This window comes from Chenopodium album, chromosome 21, assembly GCF_948465745.1.
Source record: "Chenopodium album chromosome 21, dcCheAlbu1.1, whole genome shotgun sequence".
NCBI lineage: Eukaryota > Viridiplantae > Streptophyta > Magnoliopsida > Caryophyllales > Amaranthaceae > Chenopodium > Chenopodium album.
Window position 1 is genome coordinate 16,741,017 of NC_137854.1, and position 18,915 is coordinate 16,759,931.

General features: G+C 34.2%; 3 protein-coding genes across 3 annotated transcripts; all 3 read right to left on the reverse strand.

Moving 5' to 3' along the window:
- Nucleotides 1–3,994: 3,994 nt before the first annotated feature.
- Nucleotides 3,995–4,762, reverse strand: LOC145600509 (protein FAR1-RELATED SEQUENCE 1-like). The gene has a single exon (XM_081656394.1). It carries the CDS (start codon nt 4,760–4,762, stop codon nt 3,995–3,997), a length of 768 nt encoding a protein of 255 aa, XP_081512520.1.
- A 3,849-nt stretch (nt 4,763–8,611) lies between these two features.
- On the reverse strand, nt 8,612–14,207 carry LOC145602807 (uncharacterized). The gene is made up of 7 exons (XM_081658960.1): nt 13,371–14,207; nt 12,283–12,546; nt 10,955–11,471; nt 10,582–10,781; nt 10,361–10,473; nt 8,943–9,083; nt 8,612–8,856 (listed from the first exon to the last, which is right to left on the reverse strand). Exons 1-7 carry the CDS (start codon nt 13,932–13,934, stop codon nt 8,787–8,789), a joined length of 1,869 nt encoding a protein of 622 aa, XP_081515086.1. The 5' UTR covers nt 13,935–14,207; the 3' UTR covers nt 8,612–8,786.
- A 1,619-nt stretch (nt 14,208–15,826) lies between these two features.
- On the reverse strand, nt 15,827–18,644 carry LOC145602870 (protein C2-DOMAIN ABA-RELATED 7-like). The gene is made up of 3 exons (XM_081659024.1): nt 18,534–18,644; nt 16,903–16,998; nt 15,827–16,199 (listed from the first exon to the last, which is right to left on the reverse strand). Exons 1-3 carry the CDS (start codon nt 18,642–18,644, stop codon nt 15,900–15,902), a joined length of 507 nt encoding a protein of 168 aa, XP_081515150.1. The 3' UTR covers nt 15,827–15,899.
- Between the last annotated feature and the right edge of the window lie 271 nt (nt 18,645–18,915).

Here is an 18,915-nt window from a genome sequence, read left to right on the forward strand (position 1 = left end):
TAGTGAAACAAGTCGTACTTATGGAGTTGGAGGTTGTATATCTCATAACCTCAACATTGTACTTGAGGGATTAATATGACCCTCAAACTGTGTCTATGAATAAATGTAATAAGTATATAGAAATAACTTATTAAAAATGAATTATTTGGTTACGAGGTTATGGAGAAAATATTCAATAGGCGTAAATGTTACTTTTATACTATTGAAGATTTTAGTTAATAAAAATTAGGTGTTTAATCATTAAAACAAAATTTGAACAAAACATTGTGAAATAAATAATATTAGTACAACAGATATATTTGATAATTACTGTATAATGAGATATAAATACAAATCTCCAGTCCATTGCTTGTAAAATACATAATATGTTAGGTTTTGGGTTAGGGAGTGATTTTAATTTCTTTTTTGATTATAATATCCTTGTATAGTGTTGTTATGGTCCCACAAGTCTGATTATCATATGAAAATGTATGTAGGTTATTTGCTACAACTTTAGCAAAACATAGCCGTGCCTCGGTTATAAATATACTTCAATGTTGGTAGACAAAATTCAGCCAACTAGCAAAGGATCTATTTCCCTCTTCTATAAAATATAGTGTAACCATAGATCTATATTTTAAAAAAAAAGGCATTGTTCTACTCACAAATCAAGTGGAAAATGAATTTGATCCCCACTTCTTCAAACACTAATCAAGTGTGGTTAAGGGTCAACCGCCAAGGCTTGGTGACCGGGTATTTCTAATGGTGGTGGTTGGTAAAGTTATCGACAATAGAAGTTTTTCTCAAAGAAGGGTTCGAGAATGGATCAATTCAAGGTGGAGAAAGAATGGCTCAGTAGTTGTGGAGAAAGTTGGTTCTGTGTTTATGATGCACTTCTCCGACATTGGAGATCGTGATCATCTTGTGGATCTAGAGACTGCATCACTAGACAAGGCATTGTATGTGATGGCGCTATGGTATCCCCAGGCGTCGGTCCAGTCATTCACCTTTGAGTACGCATGTTTATGGATCCGGGTGGAAGGGTTACCACTTAATGCATCATCAACGGAGTTCGTGAAGCCCATCTTAAATGAGTAAGGGAAAGTGATTTACTTTGATGAGGAAACTGTAAGCCCAGGAACCAAGGAGTATCTTAGGGTAAAGATTCGTGTTCCGTTAAATTTGTCTCTAATTCCTGGTTTTAATTTTGAGGCAGTTGAAGGGGAATTTGTATGGGTTTATCTTCGATATGAAAATGTTTTCATATATTGTACAAAATGTGGAAGAGTTGGTCACAAAAGTGATGAGTGTAGAGTTACAGTTGGTGAATTGCATATTCTTCTTGGTAAAAGGATAGGTTCGATAGCCAAGAGCCAAGAAAACGTGTTGATCGAAGATTATCATAAAGATATGTTTACATCTAAGCTCATTAGGCTTAAAAGGTCCTACATGTACTACAGTTCTGCTATTAATTTGGTGAACTACCATAGATGGACACCCAAGAGAGTTATTAAGTGGAAAAAGCCCAAAGCATTGAGTAGTGACTCGAGTAGTAGTTTTGAAGGGTCTGATTGTAACACTAAAACACCGAGGAAGAGAAAAGTAAGAGATATTGATTGTGTAAATGTAAGAGAAAATTTCTGGGAATACCCTGCGGAGCAGGGTCAACGTAGGAAAAAGATAAAGATCACATTGCCAATTTACATGCGACGTGGTGTTCCAACTGTTGCACCAATTATTATTGACAAGGGGGATAAGTTAGACTCATCTGAGGAGTCCAAAGAGGCCCACAAAAGGTCTAAGAAAGGTGGTAATAATGCTAGTAAATCATATGACAAATCTCCTAGTATTTAAAAGTAATAAGTTGTTTGTTTTATGTTCTTGATGTTTTATTATTGTTACAATTGTTTTAGGACTAGATTGATTTGCAGTTGGTGTTGTGTGTTTTCAAGTTTTTTTATCAATTATGTGCTCTCAAGTTTGTATTGCAAGTAAAATTATGTTCATTGTGAAATGCTTAGTTTCCACAGTGATATGCATGGTAGGTAGATGACCATTTCTTTTACAGTTAGTGAATAATTAAAGATTGGTACTTGCAGAATTACAATGTATTTGAAATTGCAATAAGATGTAATATCGGAACTTGAAATGATATAATTGAACGTTGTACTAGGCCCAAAAACACATATTACACAGCAGAATTCACTTCGTATACCAACATGGCATAAGATGGTGAACTAGGCCCATAGATTCATGTGTGCAAAAAGTAGATCGAAAAGGCCGGGCCCAATAATCGATGTGGATTAAAAATTTCTCCATATAAGGGGGACTACAGCCTCGTTTGAAGGATAAAAAAAAAGTTGCAATTACCCCCAAATAATTGTGCAGTAGATATTTATTATTTATTGTATAATTTGTGCATCAATGTCATTCTAAGAAAGAATTTATACTATGTTTTATAATATGATTATATATATAGTATAAAATGTATCCTATCCTATATATACAAAGGTGAATAAGATTACCCTCATATAATATATAAATATAAATATATATTACAAATAAACAACTAAGTTGCGTTCATAAAAAAGAATTAAAAAAGGAAAAAAATTACAAGATCAGATAACATTAATTACCACATTGGACTAAATCAGATACGTCTTATCTGAGATTTTTATTTACATCTTGTTTAAATAATGATCGGACATAATCTATTATTTGTTTTTTAACATTATTTTTATGGTTTTTATTTTGACACATAATATGAGTAAGATATAAACCATAGTATTTTCCTAAATTCAATTAAAATATGCACTTGAACCAAGACCCAAATTTGTTTTTATGTTCGTCAATTTTGACTATAATCAACCACTGAATGAAAATGAAAACTTAGAATAAGATAATTGTTATCAATGTTAAATAATGAAACATTAAGATTGAAATCAAAAAGTACCTAACATCAACAATAATGAGGAACTGAACTTGTGTAATGTGTACTATGGTTGAAGCAAGCTGAACCTCTGAAAGATTTGAGATTCCCTTAAAGTTATTTCCAATCAATTCATGCTTATTAGCATAGGTTTGCTTATCAGTCCGACCATTTTTGTAGTTAAATAATTACAAGTGCAAACAGTTCCGACACATACTTAAATTTAAAAGTACGAAATAATAATCCAAATGAATTGTAGACATGCATCACAAGTCTTAAGAACATACAATGAAACTAACTTGAAATGTTCTGAAGGCAAAACACATAGTTAACACAAACACCATTTAGTAAACAAGCTCCATATCCAAAGTCCTTGCATCCCGCCATAGGGTATTATGCGTAGAGCAGTCAAACTTTTCAGGCCCGCTTCTTTCTCTCTCGACACGAAATCTTGGTAGGACGATTGTTTGGAATATCAGATGCAGCTTTTCGTTTTTCCTAAGAACGGTCATGCAATTAATTTACAAACTTAACTTAGCCATCAAAAGAGTATTGTAACGAGATATTCGTATCCAAACGTACCTTATTTGTCAATGACATTAGTGGGACCAAATCTTCTAGCATTTTAACCTTTTGTGCCTACATCAACAGAAATGTCATCAGCGGGTATTTGATACACAATGTTGAAGTCTACAATGATAATAAAAAACATGTGTTAGAGGTACCTTGTTTGAATTTGCCGAAGATTTCCATGTTGCTGATCGTGTGGCTGTACCACTGCCTCTCCGGTGTACTACTTTGTTATTGTTTGCACCACAGATTCCTTTGGTAAACTGTCTTGGTGGCTTTTGTGCTGGAGTTTTACCTTTGACCTTTGGTTTCGCTTTGACCGGAACAGCTATTTTAGTTGAATCCTCAGTGGTGGTCTGCTTTTTCTTACCGAGTTTCTTGAAACCCATCTCTGCCAATGTCTTATTTCGAGATCCAGCAGGTCTTCCCTGACGTTTTTTAGTAACAATTGGATCCTTCACTAGAGTGCTACCACACAGTGGGACTAATTCTGGGCAGTCAGTGTCCAAAACAATTTCAATTGACTCCTTCGTCTTCTCGATGAAGAGGCCCATTAGTAGTCGACACGGTATTCCTGCTTGTGTGTGGTTGCAAATTCGGATCAGTAGCCTCATCAGGAAAAGATAAGTTCAAACTCTCTGCTACCTTTTTATTCCTACACTGTAGAACTTCATTCCTAATGTTCATTAGTGCATTGCTAACCAAGGAAACAACATCTTCATTCACCATAGCGGCTTGGTCGCATAACTCTTCAAACTCAGACATCAGCTTATTGTACCTTTGTACAGCCGCATATTTGTTTGGGTCGTGATATGACACCGCTACCCGTGTGTGTTTCCTGAGTATATCCTTTCGCCATCTCCTTAGAACATATCGTTCAGGAATGTCAACAACATGATTCTTATCAAGTATTTGCATCATGTGTTTGCACATTATACCATGTGTAACGAATTTCGGACATTGACATTCAACCTCTAACGTGTCTTTGTTGAATGTGGCTGTGAAATACCTTCGACGATCGGTTATTACTTCCTCACTCCTACCTTCTGGAACAATCCACACATGGTCTTCTACATCAAACTCTATTATATTTTCAGCTAACATTTTGCTTTCTCTGCAGTAGCAATACATCATTCTAGTACATTCAGTCTGCACCTCCTGAAACTTGGTGTCTGTGTACAGACTTTGAAAAAATTTCTCAACCTTAAAACCAGTCACTAGTCTCCTCACATACTTAACACAATTTGCATCTGCCACTGTCTCGTCATGCACACGCTTCTCCATGGCCTTAGCATATTTAATTGGAAATTCAAAGCGCTTAGTGGTACGATTCACAAAACCATAAAAAAAAACTATTTATACTTTCCACCCGTTGCGTTGTCTTCATACCCGCCCAGATTTAGTCTCTCAAATACGCCAGAACCCACATATGCCTTTCGGTATAAAGGCTTGACAACCAATCATTGTTTTCTAGGTTGTAGTCTCTTATTAACTTTGTCCAATCATTCTCAAACTCATCAACAGTCAAACGTTCATACACAATTGCTTTCAACACAGGTTTGAAATCTTTGTACCTGCAAATAGTGACATGTTGTGATTTATATTAGTTGTAAATTACATATTCATTACTGTATAGTAAACCATAGGCCCTAAAAAAAGTATTACTAACCCTTTGCATTTGCCTAATTTTTCAGGAATTTTCCTCATAATGTGCCAGATGCACCATCGATGACGCATCGCGGGCATCACCTCCTCTAAGGGCTTCCTCATGGCCGCTGCCTGATGAGTAAGAATTGCTGCTGGGGCTTTGTTATTCATGCATAACAACCACTCCTGGAATATCCATCTGAAGGTATCACAGTCCTCATGAGAAACCAATGCACAACCCAACAATTTGGTTTGGCCATGATGGTTTACACCCACAAAATTAACAAATGGTAATTCATACGCATTCGTTAGGTTAGTGGCATCAAAACATACAACATCACCAAATTCTTCGTATGCTGCCCGACATCGCCCATCAACCCAAATAACATCTTTCAACATATCCTCCGGGTCTAGACGTATAGAATGAAAGAAATTCTTGTTCCCTTGTTGCATTTTCTTAAAATATGTCATCAATGTTCTTGAATCACCCCCTAACATTTTCAATCTTCTAGCCTTGTACACCTCATGAGCCAAGTCTTTCACGGTAAAACGGAGGTTGTTAAAGCCATCAAGTTCAGCAGAAAAACACCCGTGAATTTGTGAAACAGGCACACCTTCTTCGAAAAAGTCTAACAACCTCTTCCTAGCCCTAGATGTTAATCCCTTCATTCTATACTCTTTCACTAAACTTGCCTTACGTGGGGTAGCATCGTGCGTATGTTCCAACTCAACTTTCTTGATCTCCCATTCCCCACCACGGTTAATACTAGCATAGACCTTTGCCTGACACTCACATTTTTTGGACTTCCGCTTACGTTGGCTCAACTCATCCACACACACGACACCACCAACTACGCCTCCTGAACCTGATACATCCATTGCCTTTGCCCTCTTCTTTGCTTCCCTCATCGCTATCATGTCTGGTCTACCCCAACATTCACACCTCCATGTTGTTGCAGTAAGGTCTCTCACCTCCCCTTTTGAATACACACCTTGAGCCCTAGTAACTCCAAAACCCTGTTGTTCAGCATATGATTTGTAATAAGCCTCGACATCTTGCCAACTCTTAAAAATCATTCCAATTTTTGGAGGTTCAACATGGTTGACTACACTGACATTATTACTACCAACAACAGTTCCTCCTGTGCCATTCGTGGTATTTGGAGATAAAAACATTTCTCCATTCTGCTCCCCACACCCAACTTCACTCCCAATGTCATGACCTTCAATTATTTCACATTCAGATTTTACACTATCGCACACATCATCACCCACACTATCACTCATACCATCACCCACACTATCACCCATATTATATGACAATCCGATTCTAAGACAATAATAATAACCTGCATGAAATACCAATCGTAACACAATACATTAGTTTCATTGTCTACCACGTTTGATCACCCAGTCACAACCATTTTCAAAGGGATTCATTGAGTTGTTAGTGTCACATGTGTTATAGCTTAAAAATTGAAATACTTGGGAGCTAGACTGGAAATGGAAAGAATCTCACACCCTCTACAACACAACTATTAATACATGTATTAATTTAAAGAAAAAAAATAATTTGAACAAAAGAGACATCAGTAACTTCCGATTACTACCAAAATTAACACTTTTTAAATCATCCAACAACACGCATCAATATAATAAAAACATTTTCTACATAGAGCCTATGAAATAGCGGTGAATCTTAAGATTATGTATGCAAAGTACTGTACATAGATTTGCAAACTCATTACGGAGCATTTAAATGTCCACACTAACCTTTCAAACATACAGAGCATTCCCTATTACATTAGATCTGGTATTTTGTATCTTTACGTAATACATGAACGCGTGAACAGATCCAAATTGGTGATAATTTTCTGGATCAGACACTTCGTTTTGAGAGCAGCCAGAATTTTTCTACATATTTGCAAGAGAATGATGTTTCGGAAGGACAGAAATATCAGTCAAACACTGAAATTTGACTGAAGTTATTTACCAACTACCAATATTAATACAGTTCAATAATATCTACCCTCAACCATGGTTACCTGACTAACTCATGCACTAACTGAATATAGCAACAACCGTTTACATGAGGTGTCCCACGTGTACATTTCATTTTGCTGAATCATATTCTAGTCACCTAAACTGCTGATGTGGACCATTTGATTGACAAAGTTTGTCAATTATAAAGATCAACTGGGCAGCCCCCTAAAAGTATATAACTCCATCAACAAAAGCAATTTGACCGACCCAAACTCCGTCGAAATTCTCAACGAGGCATTCCCAGGTACCATCATCAGCATGGTAGTAGGCGTATATTGAAGGAACAAAGGGGACGAAAAGGTCCACGTGAACGAGGATACGATCGTGCAAAGGATCAGACACAAGAGGAGAAAAAACTTTAAAATTCCTCCCAGTAAAAGGAACCGGCATTGGCAAGGGATCCCATGTTTTAGTCATGGGATCAAAAACCTCGCCGAAGCAAACCCATTTTGCACATCTAAAGACATATAGCTTGCCGCTTAACGCGGCGCAATTTGGGAAATTATTATCCTCCATGAAAAGAGGGCCTTTCTTCCAACCCATCTGAGGGTTGGATAAATCGAAATAAGACATGCCCTCATGGAATTGAACTATATCGTTTATTCCTTTACAATGGGAAAAATAATACGAGTAATCTGGGTCTAGACTTTCGGTTCGGGGCTTGCCGAGGGTGTAAATTACTGAACCTGTTGATAAAATTGTACCGATTCCAGCATCCCCTAAGAGTGTGAAAGGAGTTTTTGACAATTCACCAGTATCTACATCCGATATCTGGAATTCACTATAGGAGCAAACACAAATTAAGACTGATTTGGTTTTCTTCGCATTGTGCACCGCCCGTAATAAAAGGGAAATGATTTTGGCACACCCTAAATTGATTTTGGCACACCCCTATGTGAGAAAAGTATAGAAAATTGTGCTCTCATATAGGGGTGTGCCAAAATCAATTTAGGGTGTGCCAAAATCAATTTCCTTAATAAAACCTTCTTCTTTGACGAACACTTTTGCACATACTCATCAGAGTCATCACCCATTATTTCTCTTAATAGTCTGTCAGAGAGAGGAGGAGAAGAGAGAAAGAGCACAAGTGTTTTGAAAACTGAGATTAGGGTTTTTACAAACAACGGTTTCCTAGAAATTGTTTTTTTAAACCCCTTATAAATCTATAATTCTATACTATTTAAAACTAAGGTAGCTAATGTGCGCAGTGCGGTATATATAGCTAGTCATGTCAAGTAAGCTCTTTTGATTTAGTCTTATGTATAACTTTAGTTTTGGTAGGATTAATGAGGAAATTTATAAAAACAAATATTTGTAGGGATATAATGTAAGCATACTTCTCTTACGAGTTAAAAAATGAGTCAATTAACATTAATAAGGGCAAAATAAGTGAATCAACATTTTAGAGACTATAATTATCCAAACACTATTTATAAGAGTTAATTCAAACTTTTTTAAAGGTAAATAACATTTATGTTATTCTTGTGGCAATACTACATCTTAATTAGGTTCATATGTACAAATACATTGGGTGAATGCTATATACACCAATTCACCATAACCATTTAATCTCATCTATGTTCTAAGCTTCTAACTATTGTTTCTTTTGAATAAGGTTTTATCTCCTTATATAAGAGTCAATCTGAGATAAATCAACAATTTTACTTAATCCGCTGTCAACAAGAAACCTGAAAGAAAAAAATAAACTATATTACTAAATAGTTTATAATGAGGCAAAGAGAAGTGAAAATGTTTGTCAAGTAAGGTTTCATACTTATCCATAAAGATCTTGGTCATGGATCGGCAACCTCCAGGAATAGTCGATTGCATGTTCACTGCAATGTTTGGATTATGAACACTCTGCCTCAAGTGCACCCAACCCTGTTCATTTTCCTCCTTATCCAAAACCTTCACCCTGTAATATATATTTATTAGTCATTTATTTGTTTTATAAAAGTTCTTTAAAGTAGAAATGTTGTACTTCAAATATAATTAAGGTACTTGTACTCTTTATATACATTAATTAGGAATTTTTGCAAAAAAAAACCACCTTTTATAAGCAATTTTTTGCACAAAACCACCTTTTTTTTTGGCAATTACACACCATATTCCAATTTTTTTGCAAATCAATACCTTTATGTCGGAAAATGAGCTTTGACCCCATTTTCCGGCATTGACTACCCCAATCCACCCACGAAATCACCTCTCCCCAGCCTAATTCACGAAATCACCACCTCCTTTGCTTCACCCAAGAAACCGCCTCTCCTCATCCCCACCAATGAAATCGAACTCCCTTCTTTCCACCACCCCGCAAACTCTGGATTTAGGGTGGTGCGAGTGTTAATTAAGGCTTGGGGGAGTGCATGCGACTAGGGGTGTCGGCGCTAACAATGGAGTGGAGAAGGGTGGCTAGGGCTATAGAGAGGGTTTAGGGTGGTCAACGTTGTTAAAGGGGTGTGTTTAGGGTGGTCAGCGCCGTTAAAGAGGTGTGTTTAGGATGGTCAACGCCATGAAAGGGTGGTTTTGTAGGTGGGGTTGGGGAGGGAGGTGGTTTCGTGGGTGGGGCTAGGGAGATAGGTGGTTTTGTGGGTGGATTGGGGTAGTCAACGCCTAAAAATGAGGTCAAACCTCATTTTCTGGTATAAAGGTATTGATTTGCAAAAAAAAATCGATTAAGGTGTGTCATTGCAAAAAAAAATTTATAAGGTGGTTTTATGCAAACAATCTAATATATATATTTAAAGGGGACGGAGTTTTTTCCCGAGTTTTAAAGAGCCATGTAGGATCTAATTTTCTTAGCGCGCCATGTAAGATTATAAATTTTAGTTTTAGCCAATTAAATAAGAGATTATTAATTTCTTTTATAATTAAATAATTCAAATACCACGTAAGCAAAATTGACGAATGAGATTTTTAAGTTTAAATTAATTATATATAAAATATTATCTTTTGATAGTATGAATTTTATCTAAATATATAACAAATTTTCTTGTCAAAAAAAAAATATATATATATATATAACAAATTTTAGCACATAAATTTAAAAAAAAAAAAAAATATTTTCAAAAAAAAAAAAAAAAAAAAAAAAAGTGCATCGCACAGGCTTCATCTAGTTGTTTATAAAAGGTGGTTTTTTGTAAAATTTACTATACATTATGCCATAAATTCGACAACGAGAGTAAAAAGTAATACCTGTACATATGAGCATCAATAGCTGTTGGATTTTCGTTCAAGTCTACAAGGCAACCTTCGCCGACCCAACAATCTCCACACGAATCAAGCACCCAACCCTCTATTTTATCATCCTGATTCCATGTTCATATATATTGGACATCAATTAGTATTGGTTAAAATCATCACTAACAAGTTCTTGTGGAAAAGAATGCTTTTTATTTTGTTACTTCAATTCATACCTCCACATATTCTCGAAAAGTTTCAATGACTTCAACTGCCTTTGCCTTGGCATATCTTGGCTCTGAAAGAACATCCATTCTTAGCTCCACAGAATCTACAGGATCTTCAAGGTCTTCGATGAGGCTTCCTATTCCTTCACTTGATCCCGAAAGCCTCATACGAACCATCTCAATAATGATCTTTACAACCATATAAGCGCCTAATATACAAATAATGTTAGTTGTCATGCAGAACAATAACTAACTGTTAATGGACCAACTCAACCAAAAGCTTAAGCTGATAGCCAGGTTGAAGCCCAGGAATATGTTTTATACTCTGTCACTAACAAATAATGCTCAAGTTATTATATTAAGCAATACAACAGTCAGTTACCATCGTCGAGAAAGAAGTTCTCCTTAAGAGCACCATGGCCGGAGGTCTCCATCATAAGATGAGTCTCAATGCCGTCTTTATTCAACTGAACACCCTTATCAATAACATTCCTATACCCGACTCTATATAAATAATGCTTTCCTCCACGATTAGTGATGAACCTCGACAGCCCAATGCTAGTCCGAGCATCAGTCACAATGGTTGTTTCAGGATGCTCTTTAAGTACAATAGCAGACATAAGTGCTATCAACTTGTCACCATTAATCGGGTTTCCTTTGTTGTCAACCAAACCACTACGATCAACATCAGTGTCAAAGACAATTCCGATGTCAGCCGAGTTGTCTAAGACTGCTGCTCTTGTGAAGGCCATGGCTGTTTTGTCCTCGGGGTTAGGAATGTGGTTAGGGAACATTCCATCAGGGTTGAGATGTAGTGATCCAAATGTGTCTGCTCCAAGTTTGTCTAGCACATCATATGTGAAAAATCCTCCTGAACCATTTCCAGCATTTACAATGATCTGCAATATATTCAAGTGTTTTCATGTGTTATTGATTTCATGATTTGGAATATTCATTCTCTTAATGCACATTTTTTTATGAAATACACTGTAATGTATATATATACTCGTTCACTTTTGGTTTAATTTTTGTAGATGACTATACAAAATAATCACTTTTGGCTTATGTAACCAACCTCAGTAAAGGAATTAATTAAGGCTTTAGTCAATTGATACTCGTTTAAAATTGGATTATTGTACTTCTATACAACCATGGAGTAATGAAAATAAAATTGAATAATGGCATGGGACTGTGTTCTACATCCTTATATCATGTGAAGAAAACAAGTCCTTAGTCCTTCAATTTCTTATAGTAAAATAGTTGACTCAAATTAAGATAAGGACACGATATAGACATGTATGTGAAAAGGGCCTATTATAAATTCTTTCTTGTAATGAGCTAGAGGACCATGTACCATATAAATTGTGTGGTCCGTATTCCTAAACTATCATGTGTAAAACTTGCATTATCTACAATAATCAACAATACCATGCAAATGTGCGAACCAAATAAATTGTCATATCCATAAACACCAAATAAATTGTCATGTATCCGATACAAACACTTGCAATAGCAAGGCAATGTATCATGTTTAGCTCATTTTAAAACTAACTTATATATATGTAACTTTTGGTAAAGTGAAAGGACCCACCCGAGATAACAAGGGAAAATATCCCAAGTGAACTTGACAATATTTTGAACTCCGACCAATTAAATGTTTGGAAGTTGGAGAGCTAGCTAACGAAAAATGAACAGGTTGAAAGTACGTACCTGAAAGCCTTGGAGGGGTGTCTCGTAATGAGTAGGATGGTTAATTCTCTCCTTGATAATGTCTCGGAGATGGCTAGCATAAGCACTCATGAGATTTACTTTTTTGGGAGGATTGTTTAGAGTCAAGGAAACCTTGGCTTGCCTATTAGCATACTTCCGGGCAGCTCTGTCACATAGCTCTTCCACCTCTAGAGAAGTAAGCCCTCCTCTTTTTGTGAAAAATTTTAAACCATTTCTTGTGTATGGTAAATGTGATGCTGTCATCTGCAACATAAATAGCATATAGACATGTAATTAAAATTTATGAATGCATCACTTCGATATTCTAGATTATATAAATGGTATATTGAAGGATAGGTTAATCTATCCCAGGTTAGTAGTTGATAAGGCTTTTAGAAGAGGACCGGATAAGGGAATACTTAAAATGTCACTAGTGGAAATTTGTTGTGAGATACAATCTTTAGCTTTAAATTAACCTAGTATTTCTTGTTTTGTTATTTGTTTTTCATCTATGATTCAATGTGAAATAAGATTAGTAGTTATACCAATATGAAAAAAATAAATGGTATAACCTCAATTTATAGACAATATTATCATATCCATACTCTCAAGTTAATAAGTTATTTTGAAATTGTTTCATACAAGATTTATTACCCCTTTGAAAATGATAGCTCCTCTATGTTGAACTAGCTAGAACAAAGTTTACGGTTTAACTTTTAGTTGAAAAAATGAATAAAAAAAATAGAAAAAAATATAGCACTTCATATAAAGAATATTGTTGTAGCTAGCTTATTGAAATATTAATTAATTTTGTAGAAATCAAAAACCCAAGTAGATATATAAGGCTATACCACAAAAAGCAATTTGTACATTTTTTGTCCATTAAAAAAACAACTTCCGTACATAAATTTGCATATAGTTAATACTATAGATTAAATACATGTTGTCAATTAACGTTACAATAAATTCTAGATATCACAACTTACAACTTTTAGTATAATAATATTAATTAAATTAGTAAAAAATTATATAATGGTAATTAACGTGACAATAAATTCCAAATAGAAGATTTATATAATTATTTTTACCATGATAGAGCCATGATAAGAGAAATCAGGCAAAACAGTGCTCATAAAACAAGCTGGTGTAGTAGCAAGACCCATATCAAAACCCAGACAACCAGCTCTAGCAAGACCAGCAAACACAGCTACACTCAACACCGCGCCCGTAACTCGAGGATCTCTTCCTAGTGACACATTAACAACATCCACAACTTCATCCTCCTCCCTATCATCTCTTAACTTTGATATCAACCACTCTCCAAAACTCTCCGCAATGGCCTCCACAGCAGGCGGCGTAAGGTCAACTGTTCGACCTTTCTCACCCTCCATTGCCACCCCTCGAATGTCCGACCCATTCTGAAGCCTCTTTATTTTTTCTATATCCTCATCATTGGTCAACACATCCGACGACAGAGAAGGAGGTGCACTCGATGAAGATTTTACGAAAATGGCATTGCCTCTAGGAGGAAAGGATGGTAAGTTAAGGTTTATTATTGTTTGCAATGGTTTATTCTTCTCTGGTAGCCATGGGAATTGGAGTTTACTCGCGTTGCGATTTAAGATGAGAGTTGGAGAAGATGTACAAGCCATGAATTTTGATTCAAGAAGAGATGTTTATTTAAGTTATGATACTAATATCTTTGAAGAAATCAAATAAGATACTGACCAATTAAACTACAACCTTACAATATTTGAGTAACTATCCATTAAATGTGCAAATATCTTGAAGTAAACTGACAAAAATAATTCAGATTTTTTGCTCTCTTTCATATCCACGGATTTGAATTGTAATAATTTGCAAGCTTATGGCTTTGCTCTTGTTTTTCTTTTTGTTTTCTTCTGAGCAATATGACAAGCACAATTTTGACATATATTTGAAAGCATATACACAAAAGAAGAGACTGGGAGAGAAAAAACGAGCATGTGCTATGTATTTGGGTATTGAAATTTTTTTGGATTTTTTTGTCAGAAACTACCTACTAAAATCCGTTTTAATGAGAAGCTACCTAAGATTTTCTTCATGTTTTATTAAGTGCTACATTTTGACTTTTTTTATTATTCACATGATGATTTTCATTTGATTAATTTACTAATCAATTAACCTATACTAAAAGCGAACCTAAAGTGTCACGATGTCATTAAAAAATTTCCCGCCCTTTTTTTTTGCCAAATTTTAATGACTTTCATTATATATCCTATAATAATACTTATTTCCATTTTAACAACACATATAATCCAATCATACTCAATATATTTTTTTATTATTATTTTAACATATATTTTACATACTAGAAATCTTTTAGTTACAAATATACTAACATAGATTATAATTAAGGTATTGAAATATATCATTATCCAAGATTATTATAATAGTATCAATTTTTTTTTCCTCCAACTTAAAATTTATTTTCATTATAAATAGAAAAAATTACTTTGGTAGCATACTTTGTATAAATCTTATAAGTTATAAGAGTAGTTGGATTTGCACATTTGTCGAGACACAACTTTGACCATCAATACCTTTAATTAGACACTACTATTTTGTTACATATATTTTTTTGATTAAAATATTGTTGAATTAACACCATTCTTTATTATTTTTGTTGTAAAGTTTAATTATGACCGTGCATGGCACGGGACTTAACCTAGTAATATATAAAAACCAAATGTTATTGAATAATATGGAGTACATTTTTGGTTTCGTTATAATGTATACTTTCATAATATTATTTATTTTGACATTTTTGCTTCAATTTTGCTTGCTAGGCATGGTCACCTACATAATGGAAAATTCAGAACATAAAATACTTAAGGACTATTTACATTTACTGAACTGAACTAAACTGATTAGAGCTGAACTGAACTAATTGGAGCTGAGCTGAACTGAATGAAACTGAACTAAATATTTTATGAGAGAAAGAAATTTGGAGCTAAACTGAACTGATTGGAGCTGAACTGAACTGAACTGAACTGAAATTGAGCTTAAGTGATCAGACCCTTTTGGTCATTCATCATTTGCCCACCATTGGACTCTATTTTTATAACTTTTAATTTCCCACGATTTTCCCCATGGTAATTTTTATCTCTTGTGACTCATAAATCTCATATAAAACTCTAAGAATGCTATGCTATGAGCAATTTTTAAAGGAGCAGTAAAAGAGTATATGGCTTAGTTTACATCGGAGAATTGGACATATATAATACATAATTGAGAACTAAGCTCATTAAATTTCAATCAACATTTTAACTAAAGGAGGGTGGTGATAACCTTAAACCAAAACTTTTATCCATCCAAATCATATGTTCTCTACAAATTTTTTCGTTATGTCAAGTATATTACAGCAATATACAAGTTTGAGATGTTCCCTTGTTTACAACGCATAGTTGAGAGTGTGATACAATCATAACACTCTATACAACAACAATACCAAATCATATTTTTCAAATGACTACTGTAGAATTTTCATTATACAATGACAATATCAAAACATTGAATAAAAAGACACAAAGGAGTTCCTCAAAATTCTTGTCGCGCATTAGAGTAGCACACATAGCTCAAGAATGTAATCCTGTATTACCTGGAAGATCAAGCCACTCAAGCTGAATCTGTAATTTTCCCCTCTCTACATGTTGTAGCTTAAGAATCATGTCCTGAACCATTTTACCATTACCTGTCCAAATGACCTTACTTTCATCGGCGAGACAGTTATTCTCATTAGGCTGCAACTTTTTTACAGCAGTTCCAATGGGAAGTTCTCCTAATCCCATTTGTATACACTCGATATATGGTCTAATGTCAATAGTCGCGTCACCCATTCTATCATGTTTCGTGAACGTATCATGGTCGTAAACAGTCTGCAACAAAATGAAGTGCATTAGCAACCATCACCCTTTAAAATTGGGAAAAGTCATCAAACATTCTCAAAGATAGAGCTAATTCAATTCTATCCACCACCCTCCCATGGTTTGATGTATAGCCAAAATTCTCGATCACCCACTGACCCACTAACCATGCACACAATTTAATTAAAAAAAATAAAAAATAAAGTTAAAAAAAAAAAAAATTAAAAACAAGAGATATAATTATCTAGCTAATTGGAAAATCGTTACATGTTTTAACATAGTAACAAAATGTTAAATAGATGTTATATAATCCCAAATTCTTATTACTCTTACCAAAAATTATTTCTTAGGAGGACTTAAAAAAATTGTTTTTGTGAGTATTTTCAAATGACATAGAGACTTAAACACAAGGGAACTAGTCCATTCTTCAAAAGTTTTTTCAACATTATTCCTAATAATAATGTTTTCACCAAAAATTTGATGGTTAAAACAATTAACTAGTATCAGAACATACTAGTTTAAGTCATTAACAAAATAGAGTTATGAATGGTTCGTCATAAGAAGAATTACTTACTAGCTTGCAATTGTAGTTTATTTTATTTCGAACTTGTAATTGGTTCAATTGTATTTGTATTGTTCAATTATGTTTTCTTATGTAAGTGCCGTATGGCTTATTATTAATGAATTTTAATCTCCCCCTCAAAAAAAAACTTACTAGCTTGATGGGTATATTTGGATTCGTCACTGAAAGTGTAAGAACATCATTCCACTCAGGGTTGCAATTCTTTTTTATCACTCGAGTCTTTACACTCTGCACAAACCAAACAAAAGAAATTGATGTGAATATTTTTTGGAGCATCCTAGTGATAACATAAGATACAAAGGTATTTAATCCATATATAGAATACAAACAAATCATCTAAATATTTAATTCATAATTGAAAATATGAGTTTGGCTAGCTAGGTGAAGCTCTTCATATATACTTACTATTGTTACTAGTATATAATTTTCATACTTTAGATTACATTTTTTTTTTTTGGACAAATAGATTACATGTTAGAAAACACACACAAGCTTTACAAAATTACAACATATATACTTCGTATATAGTAGGTGCTGTAACCTATGTTGCACAAGAACGGGTACTGACACGGATACGGGTACGAAACAGATACGAAAAAATGTCTATCTCAAAATAAGGGACATGGGTACAGGATATTAAAATAATTAAATATACTTTAACAAAAGAATTTGACCATACATTTGTCATTCCGTCCTCTCTTTAGATCATCTAGTATCACATTAACAATGACTCAATGAGCTATATATATGAAGGCACCCATATTATTTAATAATTACTCCCTCTGTTGTTTTTATATGCATCACTTTGACAATTGCACTATTCACATACCATGGTTAACTTAATTATTTCACCTCTAAAAAATAAATAAATGTTACTATATTATATATCATTAGATTCGTCATAATGTCTAGTTTCATAATATAATTTTGTTACAATTTTTACTAATACACAATTAAAGATATTTATGGTCAAAGTAGCGTCTCGGCAAATGTGCCGATCAAACTGATGTATATAAAAAAAACGGAGGGAGTACCTTATTTATCTTACTCTACTTAAAATTTCTCATTAAATAAAAGTTGAACCTATAATTATTATAGTAGGATACGGGTTCGAGACGTGTCGTCGTGTGTCCCATATATGTCGGTGTCTGACACGGACACGACAGTTGGATGAAATGTCCATCCATCCTAGACTGTAACCCTATATATATGGGTGTAGACATAGAAACTTTCTTTTACTAATTAATAGGGTAAGCTTGTATACAAGTTAAGTAGTCGCGATAGAGGAATATGTTGGATAGCCAAATAACCTAATTAACTTGTCAATTAGTGTTTGATTTTAGGAAGAAACATCGCATTGCTATATTAAATCAAACACATGGTGTTAAATTTGAAAATTTTGACAAATTAAATTGAACACATGGTGTTAAATTTGCAAAAAGGTTGGATAAATTATTAGAAAAATTAAATCAGTATAACCCAAAAATAAGTTAATGGAAAAGCACATCTTAAATTCAAAAAAAATAAGGGCAAGACACATCTTAACATCAACATTAAGCTTGTAAAAAATTGCTAATTGCTAAATAAATTATAACAAACAATAATAATAGTAAAGGATATTAAGATTTTGAATTTGGAACATGTTAATATTTAGTTGTACGTATCATCCAACTTCACTTATGGGATTAAGGATTAAATTGATCGATTGTTTGTTTTGTACGTATCATCAAATTGGCATAGTAAATTATGAAAAAGTTACAGACCTGCGAACCCATGGTAATGACGACATAAGGATCGCTGCTAGAAGTGTCGCGAATAGCAAGGTTGATGCCTCGACGAACCTTGATTCTTAAGAGCCCTTTAATGCCGTCCATTTTAATATGGGGGATTATTCTCTCCTCAAAATTAATTACAATAATTGAATTGAAAATTGAGGAGAGAAGAATTAAAATGCGAAAGAAAAGAGAAAAAAATGGTGAAATATAATGTAATTAAGCATTTTTGGAAGAGATAGCGAAAATTTCGGATTAGAACAATGGGATATTTGGAGGATAGTCATCACATCATCATCATTTGCTTTTTATTAGGAAGGTTATTAGAGGAGATACTATGGGGATGTTGGTATGTTGTTGTGCAAGTGTGCAA

Excerpts from the sequence above, each read along its gene's own strand:
- LOC145600509 (XM_081656394.1), bottom strand. The coding sequence starts at position 4,762 with ATGGAGAAGCGTGTGCATGACGAGACAGTGGCAGATGCAAATTGTGTT.
- LOC145602807 (XM_081658960.1), bottom strand. The coding sequence starts at position 13,934 with ATGGCTTGTACATCTTCTCCAACTCTCATCTTAAATCGCAACGCGAGT. Across the intron at positions 12,547-13,370 it reads CTTATCATGGCTCTATCATG|ATGACAGCATCACATTTACC; the intron begins GTAAAAATAATT and ends TTTATGTTGCAG. Across the intron at positions 11,472-12,282 it reads CACCCCTCCAAGGCTTTCAG|ATCATTGTAAATGCTGGAAA; the intron begins GTACGTACTTTC and ends AATATATTGCAG.
- LOC145602870 (XM_081659024.1), bottom strand. The coding sequence starts at position 18,644 with ATGGACGGCATTAAAGGGCTCTTAAGAATCAAGGTTCGTCGAGGCATC. Across the intron at positions 16,999-18,533 it reads TCATTACCATGGGTTCGCAG|AGTGTAAAGACTCGAGTGAT; the intron begins GTCTGTAACTTT and ends TGGTTTGTGCAG. Across the intron at positions 16,200-16,902 it reads CAAATATACCCATCAAGCTA|ACTGTTTACGACCATGATAC; the intron begins GTAAGTTTTTTT and ends ATTTTGTTGCAG.